Below are 19,560 nucleotides of genomic sequence, written 5' to 3'. Positions count from 1 at the left end.
TTGGGCCAGGTGACCACGCGGCTGGGCTCAGCCTGTCAGGTGCTGACCCCTGGGATGCAAGCTGTGCTGGGAGCCTTGGAGAGAAGCGGAAAGCCAGGCAGGTACCTCCCCCCACCCTTGCGGTCTACCACAGTGGAGTATGGATTCCCTGGTGCAAATGCCGACAGTGTGACTTCTGAAGGTCTTATGGCTGCCACGTACCACATCAAGAAGGCACTATTGTCCAGTTCAATTGAGCAGACGTTTATTGAGCACCTATTAAGTGCAAGGCACTGTGCTAGGTGCCATGGGAAATACAAAGAGTGAACACAGACGGTCCCTGCCCGCGAGGAGCTCACAGTCTAGAAACGGAGGTGAGACACAGTACACAATCAGCTGCGGTGACACCAGCCAGCGCGGCAAGTGCCAAAAGCCAGACACAAGTGCTGTGGGTCACAGAGCGCCATGGCGTTGCTTCTGGTCAGAAGCTTGGGCAAGGGTACAAAGAGGATGCAGGCTGGGCCTTTGCAGGGGAAGCCATTTGGGAGAAAGGGCATCTCGAGCAGAGCAAAGAGGTGCACGCGGAAGCAGGAGCCCACAGGTAACTGAGGAAATGTGTGTGGGCTGCAGCGAGCATCCGGGGAAGGGCTATTCCAAGTGGGGCAGTCACGCGTGGCCACGAGGTGGATGGCACAGATACTACACTCCGGAGCGCTGAGCTTGGTGCTCTGGTCGCGAGGCACTGAAGCACTGAACAGAGATGAGGGTGTGACCAGTGGTGTGCTTCTGCTGGATAAATCTGCGCGCACTGTGCAGTCTGGGAGGGAGAGGTGAGCTGACTGGTCAGGGACCCTCACCCATAGGGAGACCATGAGAGCATGACTGGTGGGCACTGTCAGGCCATGGACATGGGTGGATGGAGGGGACTTTGTGGCAGGGTGGAGTGGGGGTGGAGAACAAGGGACAGATCTAGGCAGGGGGTCTGGGGGCGGAGTGTGAGGACGGCATAGGGCTTCCAGGCAAGCTAGAAACATGCTCCTGCAGGGGAGGCCTAGAGGTGGGACTAGAAGTCGATGCCCTGGGTGGGGGGGAACACGTTGAGCTAGAGAAGCTGGGGAGGAGGAAGGCTGAAGTTGGTGAGCCCTAAGCGTGACTGCACTTTCTTGCCATGTGGTCCCCGGAGAGCCTGCGTGGGACACACCCAGGGAGCTGATGAAATCTTCAATTTCCACGCTTTACTCTAGGGCCACCGAATAAACAGCTTTGGGGGCTGGCTTTGCCCGGTAATCACAATTTTTACTAAGAGCTGCCCTCCCCACCCATGAATTCCATGGCTGGTCCAAAATTTGAGAACCACCTGTCAAGAAAGAAAAGGGTCTCAAGGACTGGCCTTTCAGTAAAAGAAGAGAAAGGAAGGAAGAACATTTGGGAGGGAAATTTCAGAAAATGGGGAAAATAAGGGCAATAGTATCAAATATTCTGGTCTCTGATATGGACACAAAGACTGAAGATTAAGAAAAGGCCTCTGAATTTGGCAATTACATGGTCCCTGTGACTTTTCCTAGACTATTTCCATGTGGTGGGATGAAGGCCAAGTTTGCCAAACAGGAAGTGAAGAGCGGAAAGGTGAGGGAGAGCAGCAGTGCATGGAGAGGATTCTGAGATCAGGTGCTGTTCTTACAGGATCTGAACTGTAACAACGGGGAATAATGGGGAGGTAGATCATGGAGAAACAAATGGCATGAGGCAGAGTGGCTGACGCAACAGACCACGGTTAGGAGAGGAGAGGGACACAGGAAGGAGGACAGGGGAGGACATGGCAGTGCTGGTGGAGAGCTGCAAGTAGGAAGGCCACATCTCAGAGGTGCCTGGAGGGGGCAGGCTGGAGCTGAGGGAGAAGGGTGCCCAGACCCAAACTCAGGAGGCCCGGTGCCTGGGGCATTTCCTGTGATGGAGAAGGGTACTTTGGAGCATGGCTTTCTCCGTGAATCCTATTCCCCAAGTGCCATAACAGACCTAAGGAAGCAAGACCGGCCCTAGCCCTCCTCTCAGAGACCAAACGCTGCAACAGGCCTGAGTCCCCGGCGACTCTGCCAAGCCACAGCTGAGCCTGCCAGACAAAGCTGACCCGTCACCCAGGATGGCTGAGATGCCTTCCCACTGTCTTCTAGCCCTCAGCCTACAAGGTCTCCCGTACAGAAGGGTCAAACAAGGTTTTTTTTTCTCCCAGAGAAGGCAGCGGGGGCCTGGGGCAGAAGGTAAGTCCGGGAATCATCCCGTATCACCATTTACTTAATTCTCGAACCCTGGACAACCACTCTCAGAGGAGCAGACGCCTGTCTCCTGAATGAGGTGGCATCCCCTGCCCTGCCACCTCCTTCTAGGAAGGCCAGGAAGTGCAGGATGCAGAGCCTCAGCACACTCGAGGGAGCAAGGCCGCCAACACCAGCGCGGCGGTTCAGAAATCAGCCACTGGGGGCAGACTGTCAAGCAGCGTTTGAGGAGCGCCAACACGCAGCCTAGTATAGGAGCAGGCTGAGAACAAGTAATGACTTTTTTTTTTTTAATGCTTTGTAAATTGGGTTTTTAAATTTTCAAGTTTCAGAAAGAACTGTGACTTTTGTGTTATGTTGTAATTTATCAAGGCAAGTAACTGACCCACTTAATTTCCTGCATCCTTCCTTCCTGTACCCTAGAAAGAGGAAAGGGGCAGGTAGAGCCCTCAGAAACAATACTAAAAATAGAGAGGCTTAGATAACCCAAAGGTCAAGGGTCAAGTCACTTCTGGAGCCTAGGAAACTCTGCAACGCCCAGTCTAGCCAGCCCCACCTGGTGTCACTTGAGGCCTAGTCCCCCCCTTCCAGGAAGACCTGTGTGGTTAAGCCTGGGCCAGTAAGGTTTACCGCTGAGTCCTTCTCTGCAAATAGGAGAAATACTGGATTGGGAAGGTTGTCAGACCAAACCTCAAGCCAGATCAGAGTCTGTGAGACAGCCCTAGACCTCACACGTCTGCCACACTTTTATAAACCACCAGTTCTGAAGCTGAGGCACGGGGCTGTGACTGCATCACTTCCTGCCTGCCCCAAGTCTCCTACCTCCAAACCCATAGCTGGTGGGTGACTCTGGCCACCTGCCCCAAAGCAGCAGCTGACAACCAGTTCCCCATTAGAAGGCATCTTAAAGGCATCTAGAGAGAAAACATGATTGAAAAATACAAGTCCAGCCACCTGGAGGACTCTGGATTCATCCCCTGAGGGAAGCGAGGGTCGTACACACCGGGAGGGAGGCTCCTGGGGAGGCACCAGCTCTGCTTCGTGGCCAACAAAGTCCCTTCACCATGAAGAACAGACTGGCCCCGAGTCCGCAGCAGCTGTTTCTGGGGGCTGGGAGGGGCATGACCCACAGGGCAGACACAAAACTGACCATGAGCAGCCGGGGAAGAGAAAGGTAGAAATTACAAAGCCCTTTGAAAGTCCAGAGAACAGTAAAGATGTTACGTATAATTACCCAGGAAAAGAACTTCACGGACACAGAATTTGAGCACTAAAAACACAATACTAAGATCCCAATGCTGAGACAGACTCACTGGAAGGACAGCTAAGAACACTAAAAAGACAAATCCAGGAGAAATAAATAAGGGGCTGAGCCCCCACGGCAGCTACTAATGCTATTTATTGGCTTGGGTCATTCTTGAGAACAGAAAACCACTTTTTGGCAAAGCTGAACGAACTTCGCATGGAGGCTGTGGACACAAAATTATGTTTAACAATGGGGCTCTTCATGGAATTTCCTCACATCCCACTATTATTTTCAGAGGCTAAGACATGACTGCTACTCGGTAGTGAGGCCTCAGCCTGGTGAGCGTGTCAGAGCACTGGACAAAGAGTCTGGTCCCTGCCCAGCTGCTCCACAGCTGTGGACCTGGGCTGTGTGGACACAAGTGTGCTGAGCCTCAGTTCCCTCTTCTGTTGGGGGCAGGGGAAGTAGGGTGGGACTACATGAGTTCTAGAAGCTCTTCTTGCCCTGACATTCTGGGAGTCTGTGCCCTGGTCATTAACAATGGCTAGGCACAGGTGCCATCTAGTGGCACCACCTGCCCCCTCTCACAAATGGCTCCAACAAAAGACTCACAGGAGCAAAACCTACTCCTACGACTCTAATTCAGGGGTGAGGGCAGAGGAGGCTGGGGGTGGTGAGCACACTTCATGTTAGTGGACGTTACATATTCATCTTCAAGAAAATATACTTTAAGAGGTCTTGCTTTCCCTAAGAAAGCAACTCTTTTTTTTTTTATTTAGAAAGGCTAATCATATCCATTTGTCAATATTTTCAGCTTTAAGGAAAATAGTTTAAAAAACATAAAAATGTAAATACACTCAAGAGTAACTGCTATTAAACGGTTCTGAACAGGCAGAAAATGTACTTTCCTTTTACAGAAAATGTTAAATCTGTAATAGCAGCATAATTTATATATAGAAAAAGCTGGTTTTGAAAACCCAGATTTTTTTTATACACAAAACATCTGTTTTCTATATACTACAACAGTGTTTCCACTGGGAAATCCGTCTCTTCACATTATGTGGCCCCCTGCCGCCGCGTGCAGACACGAGCTAAGAGTGCGACCTTCAGTCCAAAACCATGGCAGACAGCGCGTTCAGGTCTTTCATGTACGGATGGGCCGCCAGTATCTGGTCAATTTTCAGTCTTTGCTCTGAGTCAGGGAAGATCTTCAGCAGGGCTTCCCTCAGCTCGCTGGTTTCCGCAGGAGACCTCTGTGCCGGCATGGGCACGCTCTGCTGCATACTGGGAAGGTTCGGCAGAACTGGAAAGCGGGGCTGCTGAGGAAGCCAGTGGCTGGGCGGGGTGCCCTGAATCCGGGCGGGAGGCTGGTGACTGGCGCTGGCTGCCTGGGTGCCGGGGACTCTGAAGCTGGGGTCAAATATGCCCACATTTGGCAAGGCATTGAGTAGGGGCTGCATATCTCTGTGAACAGAGTTGAGTCTGGTAAGTTGGGTTAGGAAAGATGAGAAAGCGGCCAAAAAGGACCTGCCGCTGACCTTGAGGTTGGGCTGCTCCATGACCTTTGAAGGCAGGCTGCCCACAGATGGGTCCACGGGGAGGACGCCTGTACCACCCCCAACTGGTCATGACGGTGAGTGACAGCTCTCCACGAGCTACCCCACCATCCCAGATCTACAGCTACGAGAACGGACCCCAGCCAACCGTTGGCTCTAAGCCTGAGTTTCTTCTGGGGACTCTAATTCTGTGTGGGGGCCTTGGATGAAAGGGCTTAGAGAAAGGGCCTCCTTTGGGGAGAGGCAGCCACTTCCGATTCCTGGAGTCTCCACCCCCTCCCCCATCACCAGTCTGGCCGAGGTGTTGGTGCCCACACCTACATGTTCTGGGGGTATGTGTCTGTGTGAAAAGGGCATTTGTCTCATTAAGCAGCTTCCCAGGTGACTCGGACTTGCAGCCAAGAAATGAGGCTGGCTGAACACTTTTCCCAACTTCAAAAGCTAGACCCTCTGTGAGGGGTTATTATTTTTAACTTCTTACTCAATTAGTTAACACACTATAAAGAACGATTAAGTGTGCAGGCAGGACAGACCCTGCTGCCAAGCTGCTGAGGTGTGGAAGGAGTCAGAGAACTGTCTTTCCATGAAGTCTGATCCACGGGCACCGATGCCTGCACACAGGCACCAGGTCTTAAAAGCCCAGCAGCGATCCAACAACACTCAGTGGATGTTAAAATGGCTGCTATTCCCTTGGTGTAAGGAGAGAAGCAGAACCTTGGGAAGTAAGCCCTCATCTGTGTAATAAAACCCAAAGGCTCAAAGGAGACATCATTTCTCAGACCAGGGAGCTGAAATTACATTGGTCTCCTCTGTATAAGTACCTCTCTGTGAACTACCCCCAAATCCAAACCTAGAACTCCAAAGGGATCTGGTTATAAATAAAAAAGATCAGCTGTCACTGGGTCATACTATCTGCCAGTTGGGCACACAGAATACTTTAGTTAACAATGTCCATTACCTGAGAATTCTGAAAACAGAAACAACCACTAGCAACATATCTTTAAAAAAACAAAACAAAACAAAACAAACAAACAAAAAACCCAAACTACAATAAAGAAAAACCACACTATCAAATCAATTTCAGAAGAATATGAAATACCGGCTTCTCCTTTCAGTTGAGATAAAGAGTTCCCCAGGCAGTGATTCCTGAATAGTAAGTAAATTAACAGCAGCATAACAACTTAAAAAAGCAAATGATTTTGGAAAATGAATATAAAAGAATATGCACATGTCAAAACGAACCTAAGTGGCATTTGCTAATAAGTGACTGCCAGCAAAATCTGTGGTCTTTTTAGACCTGTCCTAGGATTAAATTAAATTAAATCCTGTCCTAGGATTAAAACCAAAAGGATCACAAATGAAGAACTGGTCTTTAAGGTGAGTGTCTGATTAGCTTTTCAAATATACTACACCCGCGCCATGTATAAGGCTAATAAAAATTTTAAAAGTGCCATCTTTAGTCCTTCAGAGACATCACTTACACTAAAGCACAAAGAAGTGAAACAAGTCTGTAAATACAAAACAGTGTGAAAAAGGCAAATACCTAAGGAAGACTTCCTTCCGAAGAAAGTCTTCTAATCGAGGTCCACTTCTTCCCAGAGGGTCATCAGGAACCATAAATATATCCCCAACGAAGGTATACTGAAGCAATCTACAACAGAGTATGATTACAATGCTGGAGAAAACATGAAGCTTTTACTGCTGCAGGAACTGAGAAGAAAGTAGCAGTGGCCACCTAATTCCAAGGCAACAGTCACCTATAAAATTATAAGGCTGCTTAATTGCCTAACGGAAAAAAACAACCAAGTTAAACCATCTGAATTTCTCTTTTGGATACAAATTCAATAAAGTAAGACACTTTAATCAGTTGGCCCTCACATTTTTTAATGAGACTTGCAGACTTTTTTTTATCTGGGCTTTTGGAAGCAGCTTCTTCTCCTAATACAACTTTGAAAACAAGATTTAAAAAGACTGTCAGCTTAGGACACAGCAGGTGCACAACAAAGGTTTTACTTTTGTTTTGAACAGTTGTGTCTACAGGCAAACCCACTGAAGATAACCTCTTAAAACAACAAAACAATATGATCTACGAGGCAAGAAAATCTGAGATCAGTTCAGTATGATTTAGTAAGTCTGGGCAAGATATAAGAAAGAAAAGAAGGCCAAGTGCTTGTGTAGGTTGTCTAGACCTCAGTTTCTGCCTTGTTTCATGAGTTCTGAAGGCAATGGGTTGGTGTACAAACATGAGTCCTGATTGCATTTAGACCTTTCAGACTCAGAGCAGTGTCCAGTAAATACTGACAATGAGTCCAGGGCAAAGATCCAACAGAAACATGTCCTCGAAGATTGATGGCTTGTTAAGTGTGCCCAGAAGGTCAAAGACCATTCTCAGTTCAGCTCTCATGAACAGCTTATTACCAGCATGTGAGTCAAAATGCAGAGAGTGTTTATCTCACACCTGGGCATTTTACAGTAAAGAATTATTTTCCAAAATCCTCTCATGATTTAGCAAAATACAAATATCAGGTAAGGGGCAACTGTGAAACCCCAACAGAGGTAAATACCCAGTTGTAGCGGTTACACACTACTACCAACACACAGCTTGAGGTATGCTGATTTACGTTTTTAGATTTGTGGCATATGGGCCTCCTCCATGGCACCATCACAGATTGGTGCTGTTAGGTAACTCGATCAGATAATGCCTGTTAACGAGAAGTCCTGGAACCCAGTGTTCGCGGATCTTCAGGCAGGCGGACACATTCAGAGTACCATCACAAATGAAACACGTCTGTGAATGCTCTACTCTTGACTTTATTCTGGATGATAATCAAACATAGTTTCAATGTACGTGATTTAACTATTGTGGTAAAGGGTCAAGAAAAGCATCACAGATTAAAAAGCACAAATATTCTTCCCACTCCCAAGAAGTAAAAACTCAACCAGCAGGTTGATTTTGGTCCCAACCTCTTGCTGGAATCACAGCTGTCATTAAATCCAACCTTCGTATTTCATGGTTGGTCAAGTACGGATGCCCAGTGAGCTGCCAAAGTCTCTCCTGGCATCCAGGGCAAGGCCAAGGTAGGGGCCACTTCTGCTCCACTATACTGTTAACAAGAGTTAACCACACCATAAACATGGGCCTCGTGCCTCCTGTCAGGGAACACGGATCTCTCAAAGACACCCTGCAGCCACCACAGTGTGCCTATACATCCCCTGCTGGTTTTGTGGCTTTGTACTGGGACCCCCACTTACCTAGAGGGACCAGCCATAGTACGGGATGGGGATGATTCTTATTTCCCTATACTGCTTTCTGCAGGGCCAAGGTGGACACAAAACAAAACCGAACAATGAACAACAAAAAAACACTTTACCAAAGACAAAGAAGAAAATATTACCTTTTTGTAATAATTTCTCTCCAAGAGAGTGACTCAGTCACAAATTCTCTGAAGTTATCATTTGTTACAATTATGCCACCAGTTTTGTCCGCTAAGTGTAGTAGAAACCTATAGTAATATAAGAGGTTAAAATGGGCAAGCAGGCATTCCTGGCTTATAGAAGCTATGTTATAAGAAAACAGAAGGATTTCCTCTTCATAGGAAAATCACCAAAGAATTTAACTATGGCTAGGAGGTAGAAAAGTTAAGTCCTTGTCAGCTGAAGATCAATCTGAAATACTGAATACCTCTGAAATTATTAGTGTGATTATAATGAAGGTCTGGTTTTCATACAATATTATTCTCTTTTTAAAAATGATCTCAACCATGATTTACACATTTTTCTAGAAAAGCTGTATTATCAACAGATAGCGGTCCTCAGATGATCCATGAGGACTAAAGTTGAGAATAAATTCGAGCTGACAAGCCTGTGAAATCACTATTCAAGCTTTGGTTGCTAAGCTACAGTACTCTGGTTCTGAGGTTAGCTACTTGGTACAATCAGCCTTGCATTAAAAAAACAAAAACAAAAACCTACAGGTTCACATCTTCTGCTGGGACTTGTGATGTTTAGAACTATTAGTGTGTTTAGCCCAAGTTAGAGATTCACTCAAATGCCATTTACGAGAAGCTGCACTGGTGATAAGGAAGGGTAAGAATTCAGTATTGAGAATTCTATTTCATTGCGGCAGATTACTCATGCTCAAACCCTCTTAATGAGAGATTTGTGAGGATAATAATGTTGAGTTTTATCCCTCAGTCAGGGAGACCGCATCTGTCTAAGGCAATGCAGACAAAGACAACAATACATTAAGAGAATCACTAGAATCAAAGGTGCGAACAACTGCTTTTATTAGTGAGAGTGAAAACTTCAAAGGAATGAAAAAACAAGCCTCATTAGTTTCAGAAGTCTTAGGATGCCTTGGAAAGTGTGAATACACATTCTGATTTATTACGGAGTATTTTATAAACTAGTCCTAGCTGGCGTGAATTGCAAGTGATGCGGTTCACTCATAGGTATTAGCAAAAGTAGTTAAGGCTTCTGAGTGCATGTACTATGAATCCAGACATAGATCCACGTCTGCTAAAGAAACAGAGTCATAATAAATTAAGCACAAGCTTATTTAGTCTGCATACTTGCACAGGACTTCAAATTCTGCAGGTGTGCAGCTGAAGGAACTTCACGAGCCCCGCAGCCCACCTGACCCTCCACCCGAGCCCTGCAGGGTCTGAGGCCAGTACCACTGAACTGGAGTGGGACCTGGTCTCCCAGTACTTCCTCACCCCTGCCCCACCGACGTGCTGTTCTCCTTCCACTTCCTCTCATGCCATTCTATTCTCTCACATCAACTCTGATTCTTCCCATCTGATCCGGCCTCTCATCCCAGCCTGGAGGACAAGGGGCTGTCCGTGAGAAGGCCCTCTGAACCTTCTGCTTAAGGAACATCTGCTGTCATCCCTAGTCTCTCCCCCAACTCCCTACTGCCGGGCTCCCCTCTTTTCATCTCTCACCCATCTGACTGTCATTCACTAGTCTGGGTTACAAGCGAAACACGGTCTTCGATGTAGGGGGACCACTTTGGTGGAATACTGAGGCAAAACCACCAACACACTCTAAGTGCTTCAGGCCAGAACACCATAAAGGGGGTGAATGCAGGAGTGGAAAGAACAAGAGGCCACTCCTTAGGGTCCCAGATACTGGTAGGGTTGCTACTACTGAGTTCACTCCAAAGAGGAGGGTTTGAAAAACTGGCCGTCACGCCACTGGTCATGTTTGGGACCTTCTCTTATTCAACCACAACAACCCACCCCACCTTATTTATTTGTGTGCCTTCTTTAGATCACAAGCTCCTTACAACAGGACATGTGTCTGAAATCACGTGTCCCCAGAGCCTAGCTCTGTGCATTGTACTTGGTAAGACTGCTAGAAAAAATGAAAAAGACAATAGGCTTTAATTGTCTCCAATGCACTAACACCTGCTTTCTGAGTGACCCACCAACCTAAGAAATGCAGCTTACTCTTATCACACTTTGCGTCAGCTGAGACCATCTTTTATTACGTGGAAGAAATACTGAGGGCTCAGGTATGGCAATGGCAAACTAAGTCACTGATCAAAATCAACCAGGAGGAGATGAATCATGTTTGAAAAGCATTCCTGAGGCTGACACCCTAAGACAAGACAAACTTTACTCAAACATTATTTTTAGTATGCATCAAAAAAGAGAACTCAAGGGGCGCCTGGGTGGCTCAGTGTGTTAAGCCTCTGCCTTTGGCTCAGGTCATGATCTCAGCGTCCTGGGATCGAGCTCCGCATCGGGCTTTCTGCTCAGTGGGGAGCCTGCTTCCTCCTCTCTCTCTGCCTGCCTCTCTACCTACTTGTGATCTTTCTCTCTGGCAAATAAATAAATAAAATCTTTAAAAAAAAAAAAAAAGAGAGAGAGAACTCAATGTCTGCTTTTACTTATGGTTTCTCAGTTATGTTTTATTAAGAATACAAATAAGCATATAAACAAACATTCTAACCAAACAGACTTAAGGTAATGTTCCTAAATCCATGTAACAACAACAACAAAAATAACCCACTGAGTATATAACCTTAATGACAATAAACATTAAAATTCTCAAACCCCTGGATCTTTTAAGCCCCTTATGCATGGGGGTCCAAGAGCACCATGAACTGTCCAATGGAGCAGGTGGTGGGCTCCTCAGCACCCCTCAACCATCTCAGGAAGCAAAACAGCCTTTCGTACCTGTCATCATGAGAAGCAATTCTTTCTCCAAAGACCATCCGGGCAGGAGTTAAAGATAATATTCCAAGCTCCTGGAGCTGAGTTAAGAAGTGCTGTTCTGTTCATGGAATAAGTTGAATACACATTCAGAAAAAGGCTATCTTGCCAGATGTTCAAATAAATGAAACTACCCCCAAATGTTTCACTTGGAGAGTTAGGAAAACCTTTACTGACTCAAGAAGACTCAATGTACTAACTCACTGGGTAGGGGAAAAAAAATAAATAAAAATAAAAAACAAGGAACATACATAACTAAGGCAAATACAATGTAAAAAGTGACCTTAGCTAATTTTTAAATATAAAAAAGTTCAACTCATTTGCTCCTGAAATTAAGAGTAGGCCATAAACCTGTATTTAATGTATCCTACCATCCAGGAATTTTTCACACTCATATCACAATCAGTAGGACAGACAGACTGACTACACAAGTTCCAGAGAGAGGGTTGGGGTGGGACAGGAAATAGGGTTGGAAGCAGAGGGTGTGGCAGGGACACGAGGCTCTGCCCCATCCCAAGGAAGGCCTGTGTGGACCCCATTGCAAGAGTCTGTCAAAATATCCCTCTAGCTGGCACTGTATCCAACTGCTCTCAGTTATCTGCACGAACCTTTACTGACTTTCATGACACAGAAGAAAAGAGGGTCAAAGCCAAACTGTAGAAAACCAGTCAATGGGCAAAAAGCAGCTAAACTTAGCTCAGGGTGAGGGAGTATCCCCTGCAACAGTACTCACTACTGGCTTAGACCGAAATACTGCCTCCCCTCCCCCACCCTGGCCAGTGTTTTACTGTCCTAGAGATGCACAGCATGGAGGGCTCACAGGAGGGATCACAAGATGCTCTCACAGGTCCTACTGCAAAAATTAGTGGCTCTGCCTCAGTCCTCAAGCAACCTCAGTTAAGACAAATATGCTCTCCAAAACGAGAGAAGTTGGGACACTTGAGAAATGTGTGGTCTTACCATTTCCACCTCAACAGTGACTAAGTTTCACTTCCTGTTCAAACGCTGGGTGAGCTCTGTACTCACCCTTTCTCTTCCCAATCTACCTTTTATGCTGTCTGACACAGTCTGAACACTCCTCCTACCGTGACCTAGGAAACAACCTTAGGTTTCTCTGGGCTGCTGCACGATTCACTAAGTTCAAAGCTCTGTATGCGGCCTGCCACACGATTAAAAGACGTAATTTATGTTACGCTATTAAACAGACTGCTCAAAAAACACTCTCTATGGGGGTTCCCAAATTTATCAAGTGACCATTTTAAAAAAGACTGTTTAATGAGGCAGAAGCCCAGACTAATGGAAAGATAGATTTAACTTAGTTTTCAGAAAGTTGGGAAAATTTTTGTATGTATAAAGAACTCTAACATAACTTTCCATATAAACAACTATGTTAACTTTCCATCCTTCCCCCAAGTACTTCTTATGCTGTAACACACTCCACCTGATGTTCTACTGGGCGCAACAGATTTACCATTTTGCTTTTAAAGCTACTGTCTAAGGCACATGGCTCTGCTCTAAGTAGCATGTGTTGCAAATAGAAGCCAACTCGTTAAACATCTAGAAAAGGAGAAATCTGGAAGGATCAGTTTGCCTTACCTGTGACATTAGGATCACGCCTTGTTCTCCACTGTGGGACAAATACAGTGATGTTTCTGTTGCCAAGCTTCCAAAAATATTCAACTGCAATTGCAATTCCACGACAAGAAAAGAACTTTTTCAGACCATGGCTAGAAAAAAACAAAACTTATTTCAGCTTAAAGTAATGTTAAGCTTCACCATGAAAAAGTGAAAAGGTGAACTCCATATATAACAAAAACAGCTGCAACAAAATTCCCTTTAATACGCTCTTATATTTTTTGGCACCAAACTGCATAGTTTATGACTTTACAAAGCCAAGACAGAAGTCTTTGCATGAGATGTGATTCTTAATAGCTTTATGATTTTTCTTGTACTTTGTTCAATCTAATTGAACATGCTATTGGGATAGAAGGCAGTTTGAGCTTCATCATAATACTTGTTTATTGCACTTTTTATTGTTTTCGCTCTTTTTAGAGAGCCCATTCCAAAAAGTCCTGCATGGTCATTTGACCTCTAAGAGCATTTTACACATTTTATTAAGGAACTTGTTGCTGGGGGCACTGGAGTGGCTCAGTTGGTTAGGCATCTGCCTTCAGTTCAGGTCATGATCCCAAGGTTCTGGGATTGCTTCTCCCTCTCCTTCTCCCTCTGCTGCTCTCCCTGCTTATGCTCTCTCCCTCTCTCTCTAATAAATAAACTCTTAAAGGAAAAAAGAAACTTGCTGCTGAAGCATTAGTAGACATGACTCTTCCATGGTCCTCACAACTTCCAAAGGCTACAGATGCCTCCAGCTCCAGGGTTCCATACCCTTTCTAGGGAACTGTGAAACCTACTCAGTTTACAGCTTCCCAGAGATAAGTTGAGGACACAATTCCAGTGGAATTAACTGGAGGCCATGGCAGATGCTTTTACTGAAGGAAACAGAAAGTGTGGGGACCAGATGCAAACAAATAATGAACTGTATAGAATGTAAGTCAGGATACGATTTTCTGTAAAGGACCAGATAGGCCTTGCAGGCCATATGGTCTCCGCTGCTCCACTCAAGTCCGCCAACTGGAAATGAATGAGGGTGGCTGTGTTCTTTATTTACAAAAACAGGTGGTAGCCAGATTTGGCCCACAGTTTGCAACCCCTGGTATAGTGGATTAAAAACTGACCCCACCCAAAAATGTGGTAACAAATTTCAAAAGAAACGAGAAAAAATATTTAAACTGTATCTTCCCATATAAGTAAAAGTGGAGACTTAAAAAAAAAAAAGGGGGGGGGGTTTCAAAGTTGGACATTTTGTTGGTGGTGATCCATTTTCTAACCATGAATATTAGAAAGAAAGAAAAAAAAAACAAAAACTCAAACCCCCAAACTGTGAAGCTACAGTTTATGAAATGAGCATAATCTATCTTCACTATTTCAATAGTTACTTAGGTTCTAGTGACAGGAAATCCTGCATCTTCAGTCCCGTCTTCTCTTCATGTCTAGGGTCTCCATATCAAAATTACCCGGTGGAGAATTCCATCACTTAGAAGTCCTGCCACCTCAGGCACAATGTGTCCCAAGTCAACCCCAGGCTCTCCTAATTCCCATCCCTCCTCAAACTCCAGTGAGACCCTGAAATACAGCCACCAGGCCTTCGATCCTGCTCAGGGTCATCAGTGGCAGCATTCCTTTCAACGAACTCAGGGCACGGCTTCAAGGTCCCCTCCATACCTCTCTAGTCAGGAGGGATCTAGCTATCACCATGCATTATCACACTCGTTTCTGGCCAGGTGGGCTTGCCATCGCCCTCTTCCTCGGCAGTGAGCTTTCTTTTCGCTGCTGTCTTTGTAGACCTTCTCTTATACCTTTCTCCAATGCTCTAGGCACACAATTCCAGACCTTCCTCTATGGCGCCATTTCTAGAAACAGGTCCTCAATCATCTCTCCTCTTTCCTGTCTTGCTATCCTGTATCGTCTACCGGAAGGACAGAATTTAGAAGAAGGAACGAAGTTAGATTCCTATTAGATAAAAAGAACGAAAGCCCTGAGAGGCTGAGCAACTTTCCCAGGCTGCACTGCCACAGGGTGGTTGTGCTGGGATTACTCAGGCTTCCTCACTCCTAAGCCAGTGCCCCTCCTACCACCCTACACTTGGACTGTCCCCAGGTAAATCTACATTCTCACGAAGGAGAAATGGGCTGGACATTCAATAAACATCTAACACTCAGAAGAACAGCTCAGAAACTTCTCCTTTAAGAGTCTAAAGCCCACTCTCTCTTCTCTGTGAGCCACAAATAAGAGACTGCACCGGCATCAGCTCTGCTTCAGAAAACATGCAAGTAAACCTTCTTGATGAAGTAACTCAGCAGTGATCTGTTTATCTAAAAGCATTCAAAACATGGCAAGAATGTAGCAACAGGACATCTGCTACTGGAGAAAGGCTGGAGGTAGTTTTTGTAGACGTCATCTTAAAAAAAAAAATCTTTAAAAACCATTCTAATTGCTTAACAGCAAGAACACACCCAGAGTTAATGTCAACCACAGCCTTAACATGAAAATAAAAAACAAAACAAACAAAAAAACAAACAAAAAAACCAGCCTATTGGTTCTTAGAAAAACCAAGGGATATGTATGTTATTTAAGTCCTGAAAAGAACAACCCTTGAGAGAAATGCACTGAAAAGGCTTGTAAAGTTTGGCTTATTCATCAGCTACAAATGTGTACTAACTTTTTCCCTCCCTCTAAAGCTTCTTTGGAGTGCAACAGTAGAAAGTAGGTGGAATCCAGCTCTGTCCCACAGGGTCCTGGGGGAAAAGGAAGGGAAATGCAAGTAGATGCAATCCCACTGCGCTATACCACGCCAAACTTACAGTGGAAGAAATGGCATTTCCGGAAACATTAGCTCTGTACTAATTTCCAGTGTTATCCTTAGTGGTAAGATCAAATCACTGTGGGTACCTTGAAAAATCTTGAGAGCTGTTTTAGGAATAAAAACGGCAGTTCAAAATTCTGGTGGAAAACACATAGATTCAGCCAAAAAATGCAACTATACAAGAAAATCAAGTGCAGCCAAATTCGTGTTCTCCAAGTAATACAGAAGGTCCCTGTTGCTTCCTACTTCAACTCCCCAACATCCTGGCTAGGCAGAAATGTGCCTCCTCACCTCCCTGCAGTCAAGTCAGAGGAACCTGTTGACAGGTAGACCCAGACCAACTGTCTATTTAGACTCTGAGACAAAGGGTTTACATACCGTAACTTCTCCTCTACTTCTGGGAAGGCCAAAGGTCTGGGGCTTCCAGCTCCGAATGCAGAATGAACAGATTAATAGGCCCGAGGGGCCAGGTGTGTTGGCTCTCAAGGGAGATTTAAACTCCTATTCCATGTAGTTGGAAACAAGTTACATCATCTGGTTGTTTTCCATATTATAGCAGGCATTAAACTGGAAGGAAGAATGTCCCAAGCAGAAAGGAGATGGGCAACAGACGCTGGATAAAAACTCACAGTAGTGATAGAACCAGACCATGCAATGTAGGGGAAATGGTGAAAAAACTCTTTTGGAGTTACCCCGGAAAAAAGAGTCATTTCCTTCTATAGTTTCCACTAATAAAAAAAAGCCATGGGACCCTGGTACAGAAGACTAGCATGAAAAAAATGCTGAAAATATATAGCGCTGAAAAGTGAAGGGGCAAACCTCATCTACACAGAAAATTATCTATCCAGATAAGTCAGGTGTCCTAATGCTAAAGTTTCAGAGTGACCGAGTCTGAGTGTTATCTAGCCACCACTGTGATGTCTAGCCGAGCGCCACAAACAATTTCCATTTACTCATCATTTGACTCATTCATGGTTACAAGGGGAAAAACCAAGTAGAGATACGCATAATTAGCAGCATGAAGTGGGTATTTTGGAATTTCTCACAGTGTATATGAATTGCAAACAGCATGCTGGATAGGCTAATATAATAAAGGACTGGCAGACACCCAGAGATGGGTAGGTCTAAGCTGCTCCAGAGTAGGATCAAACCAACAAATCCTATTATTTAAGAGTTCAAATTTCCTTTTTAACTACTTCCGCACCAGTTGGGTCAAATAAGTGAGGTTTACTCAGCAATGCTTAAGCAACTCAAGACTTAAGTACTCTACATTGCCAAGGCCTGAAAATTCCAACCTCATTTTCGATGGGAGGAGGCAGGATATATGATGGCTCTGGGAGTCTGTGGGCCCACATCTCCTATCTGTGAAATCTTGGATAAGATTTTTAAGCCATTTTATGTTATAAAAGTATAGATCATTTTTATCTCACAAAATCAGTGTGAAGATTACATTTTAAAAAAGAAAAGTACCTAAAACATAATAAATGTTTCGGTTTTAAGATTTCAAATATTAGCTGAAAAATGTCTCAGTTAAACTTTAATCTAAATTGATCACTGGAATAGGAAGTTATAAAAGAGTGGGGAAAAGTCATTTTAAAAATCCTAACATTTAAGTCTTTAGGTCATTCATTCAACAGAATGTTACTGAATGCCCACCATGTGCCAGCACCATGGACCCTGGGGGTATTTCAGTTAACAGGACACATACAAATCACTTCTTCCACGGAATGTACAATCTAGAATCCACATTTACTATCAAAATGATCTCAAACAAGGATCAATTTTGTCCCAAATTTAAAAAATGTTGAGTTGAAATTCACATAATATAATCATTTTGAAGTAACAATTCAGTGGCATTCAGTACATTCAGAGTATTGTACAATCACCACTTAGATCTTGTTCTAAAACATGCCATCACTCCAAAATAAGACCCTGTCCTATTAAGCAGTTCCTCCCAGGATAAGAGTTAACTTTAGTTACTGATATTTTCAGATCAATCTTTATCAAATTAAGTATAAGTCTATCTTTTTTGGATAATACATCCTTATAAATAAATGTTGCTTCAAACACAGACATCTGTGAATTCAAAGAAAACTGGAATCCTCCCCAAATAATCAGCTTTTAAAAGGAAAAGTAATGAAAGTCTGCTCATGGCTCCCCTTAGTGCACTAATTCAGTGGTTTTCAAAAGAAATGGCACTGCACCCATGAGTGTTAGGAAATATGTGCGAGTGTTCTGGGGTGTCATACTATGGGCAAAGCAGGAGGGACTAGATATGCAAAAAATCCTGTCATGAAAGGCAGTACCACTCTAGCAGTACCACTCTAAATTCCAATAGTGACCCCTCTGAGAAATACATTAATTACTACTCCCAAACGTTTTTAAATAGTGGCATCATCACCGCTCGTTCTATGTTAATTTACATTTCTTAGTCCTTCAACACCAATTTGGGAAATCTTTCCAGTTATAAAAATTGAAAAAGGATTACTATTACTCACAATCATGACCTAAATTTTATTATCACCACTTGCTAAAGAAATCATAACAACGAGGAACTGGTGCTGGGCTTGGACTGTGGGTGACTGAAACTGCACTTTACATTTTTACTTAGATAATGCTATGCGGTTGTGGGCCATTTGCTGGGTTTCCCCGAAAAGAACTGCCAAAAAGCAAAGTGAAATGACAACAAACAGTATTATTTAGAAATGAAGACAAGTGTATTACGTATTTTTCCAGCCTGTCTTCAAACATTAACATGGGGAATGCTGGGATTTTTCTTTCTTTTCTTTCTTTTGACAGCAAAATACAGCATCAACAATTCAGTCAAAAAATAAAAAGAATCCTTATTTTAAAAAACAGACATTAAAGTATTTAAGGATAAAATGACATATCTGAGCTTTTCTTTAAAATAACTTGGGTGAAAGGCAGTAGTGGGGGTATAGGCTTAACAAGACTGGCCATGAGCTAAGAACTACTGAAGGTGGGGGATGGGCACATGGAAATCCCAAATTCAAAAATAGATTCATCCTATTACCTTTTTATGTATTCGTTTGAAAACTCAGTAAAAAATTAACAAAACAAAAAAATATATAGCACTTATAGAATTCCTAGGAGAGAGGTCACATACACCTTCGCTAAAATTAAGAAGAGTTTCACCGTCTTCATCTGGCGTCCAGATGCCCCTTTTCTTAAATGACAGCCACTTAAAATGCCAGACCTTGCAGGCTTCTTCAAAATCAACGGAGTGACTGATTTTGAAAACTAGAGAGAGACTTTACCTACCAGTTGTTGAAATGGCATGATAAAGGTGCCCTTTAGGATAGGGCAAAGGCAACAGATTATAGCAAGTGAAACCCAGCAGACAGAAACCTACATAAGGTCAAACAGCTGGTCCACAGCAGGTCAGAGACTCCCACTTGATCCCCTCTCCTCTTCTTAGTCATTGTATTAAACCTCCCCTTAGAAAAGAAACCCAACCTTGTACCAGATGTATAAAATACAGACTCTTCAGAGGGTTCTAAGAGAGGTTAAATAGAAATGATCTTTTAACTCTTTTTGCTAAAAGCAAATATACAAGCTTTTCGTAGCAGCAGAGGACCATGAAGAAGCTCGAACTGATGAACTTCCTTAGGAAGGAAATTGCTATCACTCTATCAACAAAGAAGAACAGAAGTACAGCACATCCATTATCACTGCACTCTTCCCTAGAACCCCAACATACTGTAGCATAAAGAGACAGAAAAATCTTTTTGGCTTTAAGCTCCATCCTCATATTCAGAACCTAATGGAATTCATGGTATTAAGAACCTAATGATTAAAAAAACCCACAAAAAAACAGCAGCTAATGCTGTAAAAATCTCTA

General features: G+C 44.0%; 1 protein-coding gene across 2 annotated transcripts in view; it reads right to left on the bottom strand.

The window, feature by feature from the left end:
* Positions 1 to 3,635: 3,635 nt before the first annotated feature.
* The window catches only part of N4BP1 (NEDD4 binding protein 1), a 43,854-nt gene continuing 27,929 nt past the window's right edge, over positions 3,636 to 19,560 (bottom strand). Inside the window, exons 3-7 of one of the 2 annotated variants that reach the window (XM_032854541.1) lie at positions 12,872 to 13,002; positions 11,240 to 11,336; positions 8,450 to 8,557; positions 6,598 to 6,705; positions 3,636 to 4,962 (exon numbers count right to left, since the gene is read on the bottom strand). In XM_032854541.1, the coding sequence (XP_032710432.1) occupies positions 4,605 to 4,962; positions 6,598 to 6,705; positions 8,450 to 8,557; positions 11,240 to 11,336; positions 12,872 to 13,002 (802 nt within the window). In that variant the 3' untranslated portion in view covers positions 3,636 to 4,604. The remainder of the gene's footprint in view (positions 4,963 to 6,597; positions 6,706 to 8,449; positions 8,558 to 11,239; positions 11,337 to 12,871; positions 13,003 to 19,560) is intronic. The other variant, XM_032854543.1, reaches the window with a different exon arrangement.

Source organism: Lontra canadensis, unplaced genomic scaffold (assembly GCF_010015895.1).
Source record: "Lontra canadensis isolate GAN:19392208 unplaced genomic scaffold, GSC_riverotter_1.0 scaffold8, whole genome shotgun sequence".
Taxonomy (NCBI): domain Eukaryota; kingdom Metazoa; phylum Chordata; class Mammalia; order Carnivora; family Mustelidae; genus Lontra; species Lontra canadensis.
This window is presented reverse-complemented; position numbering and strand designations above follow the sequence as displayed.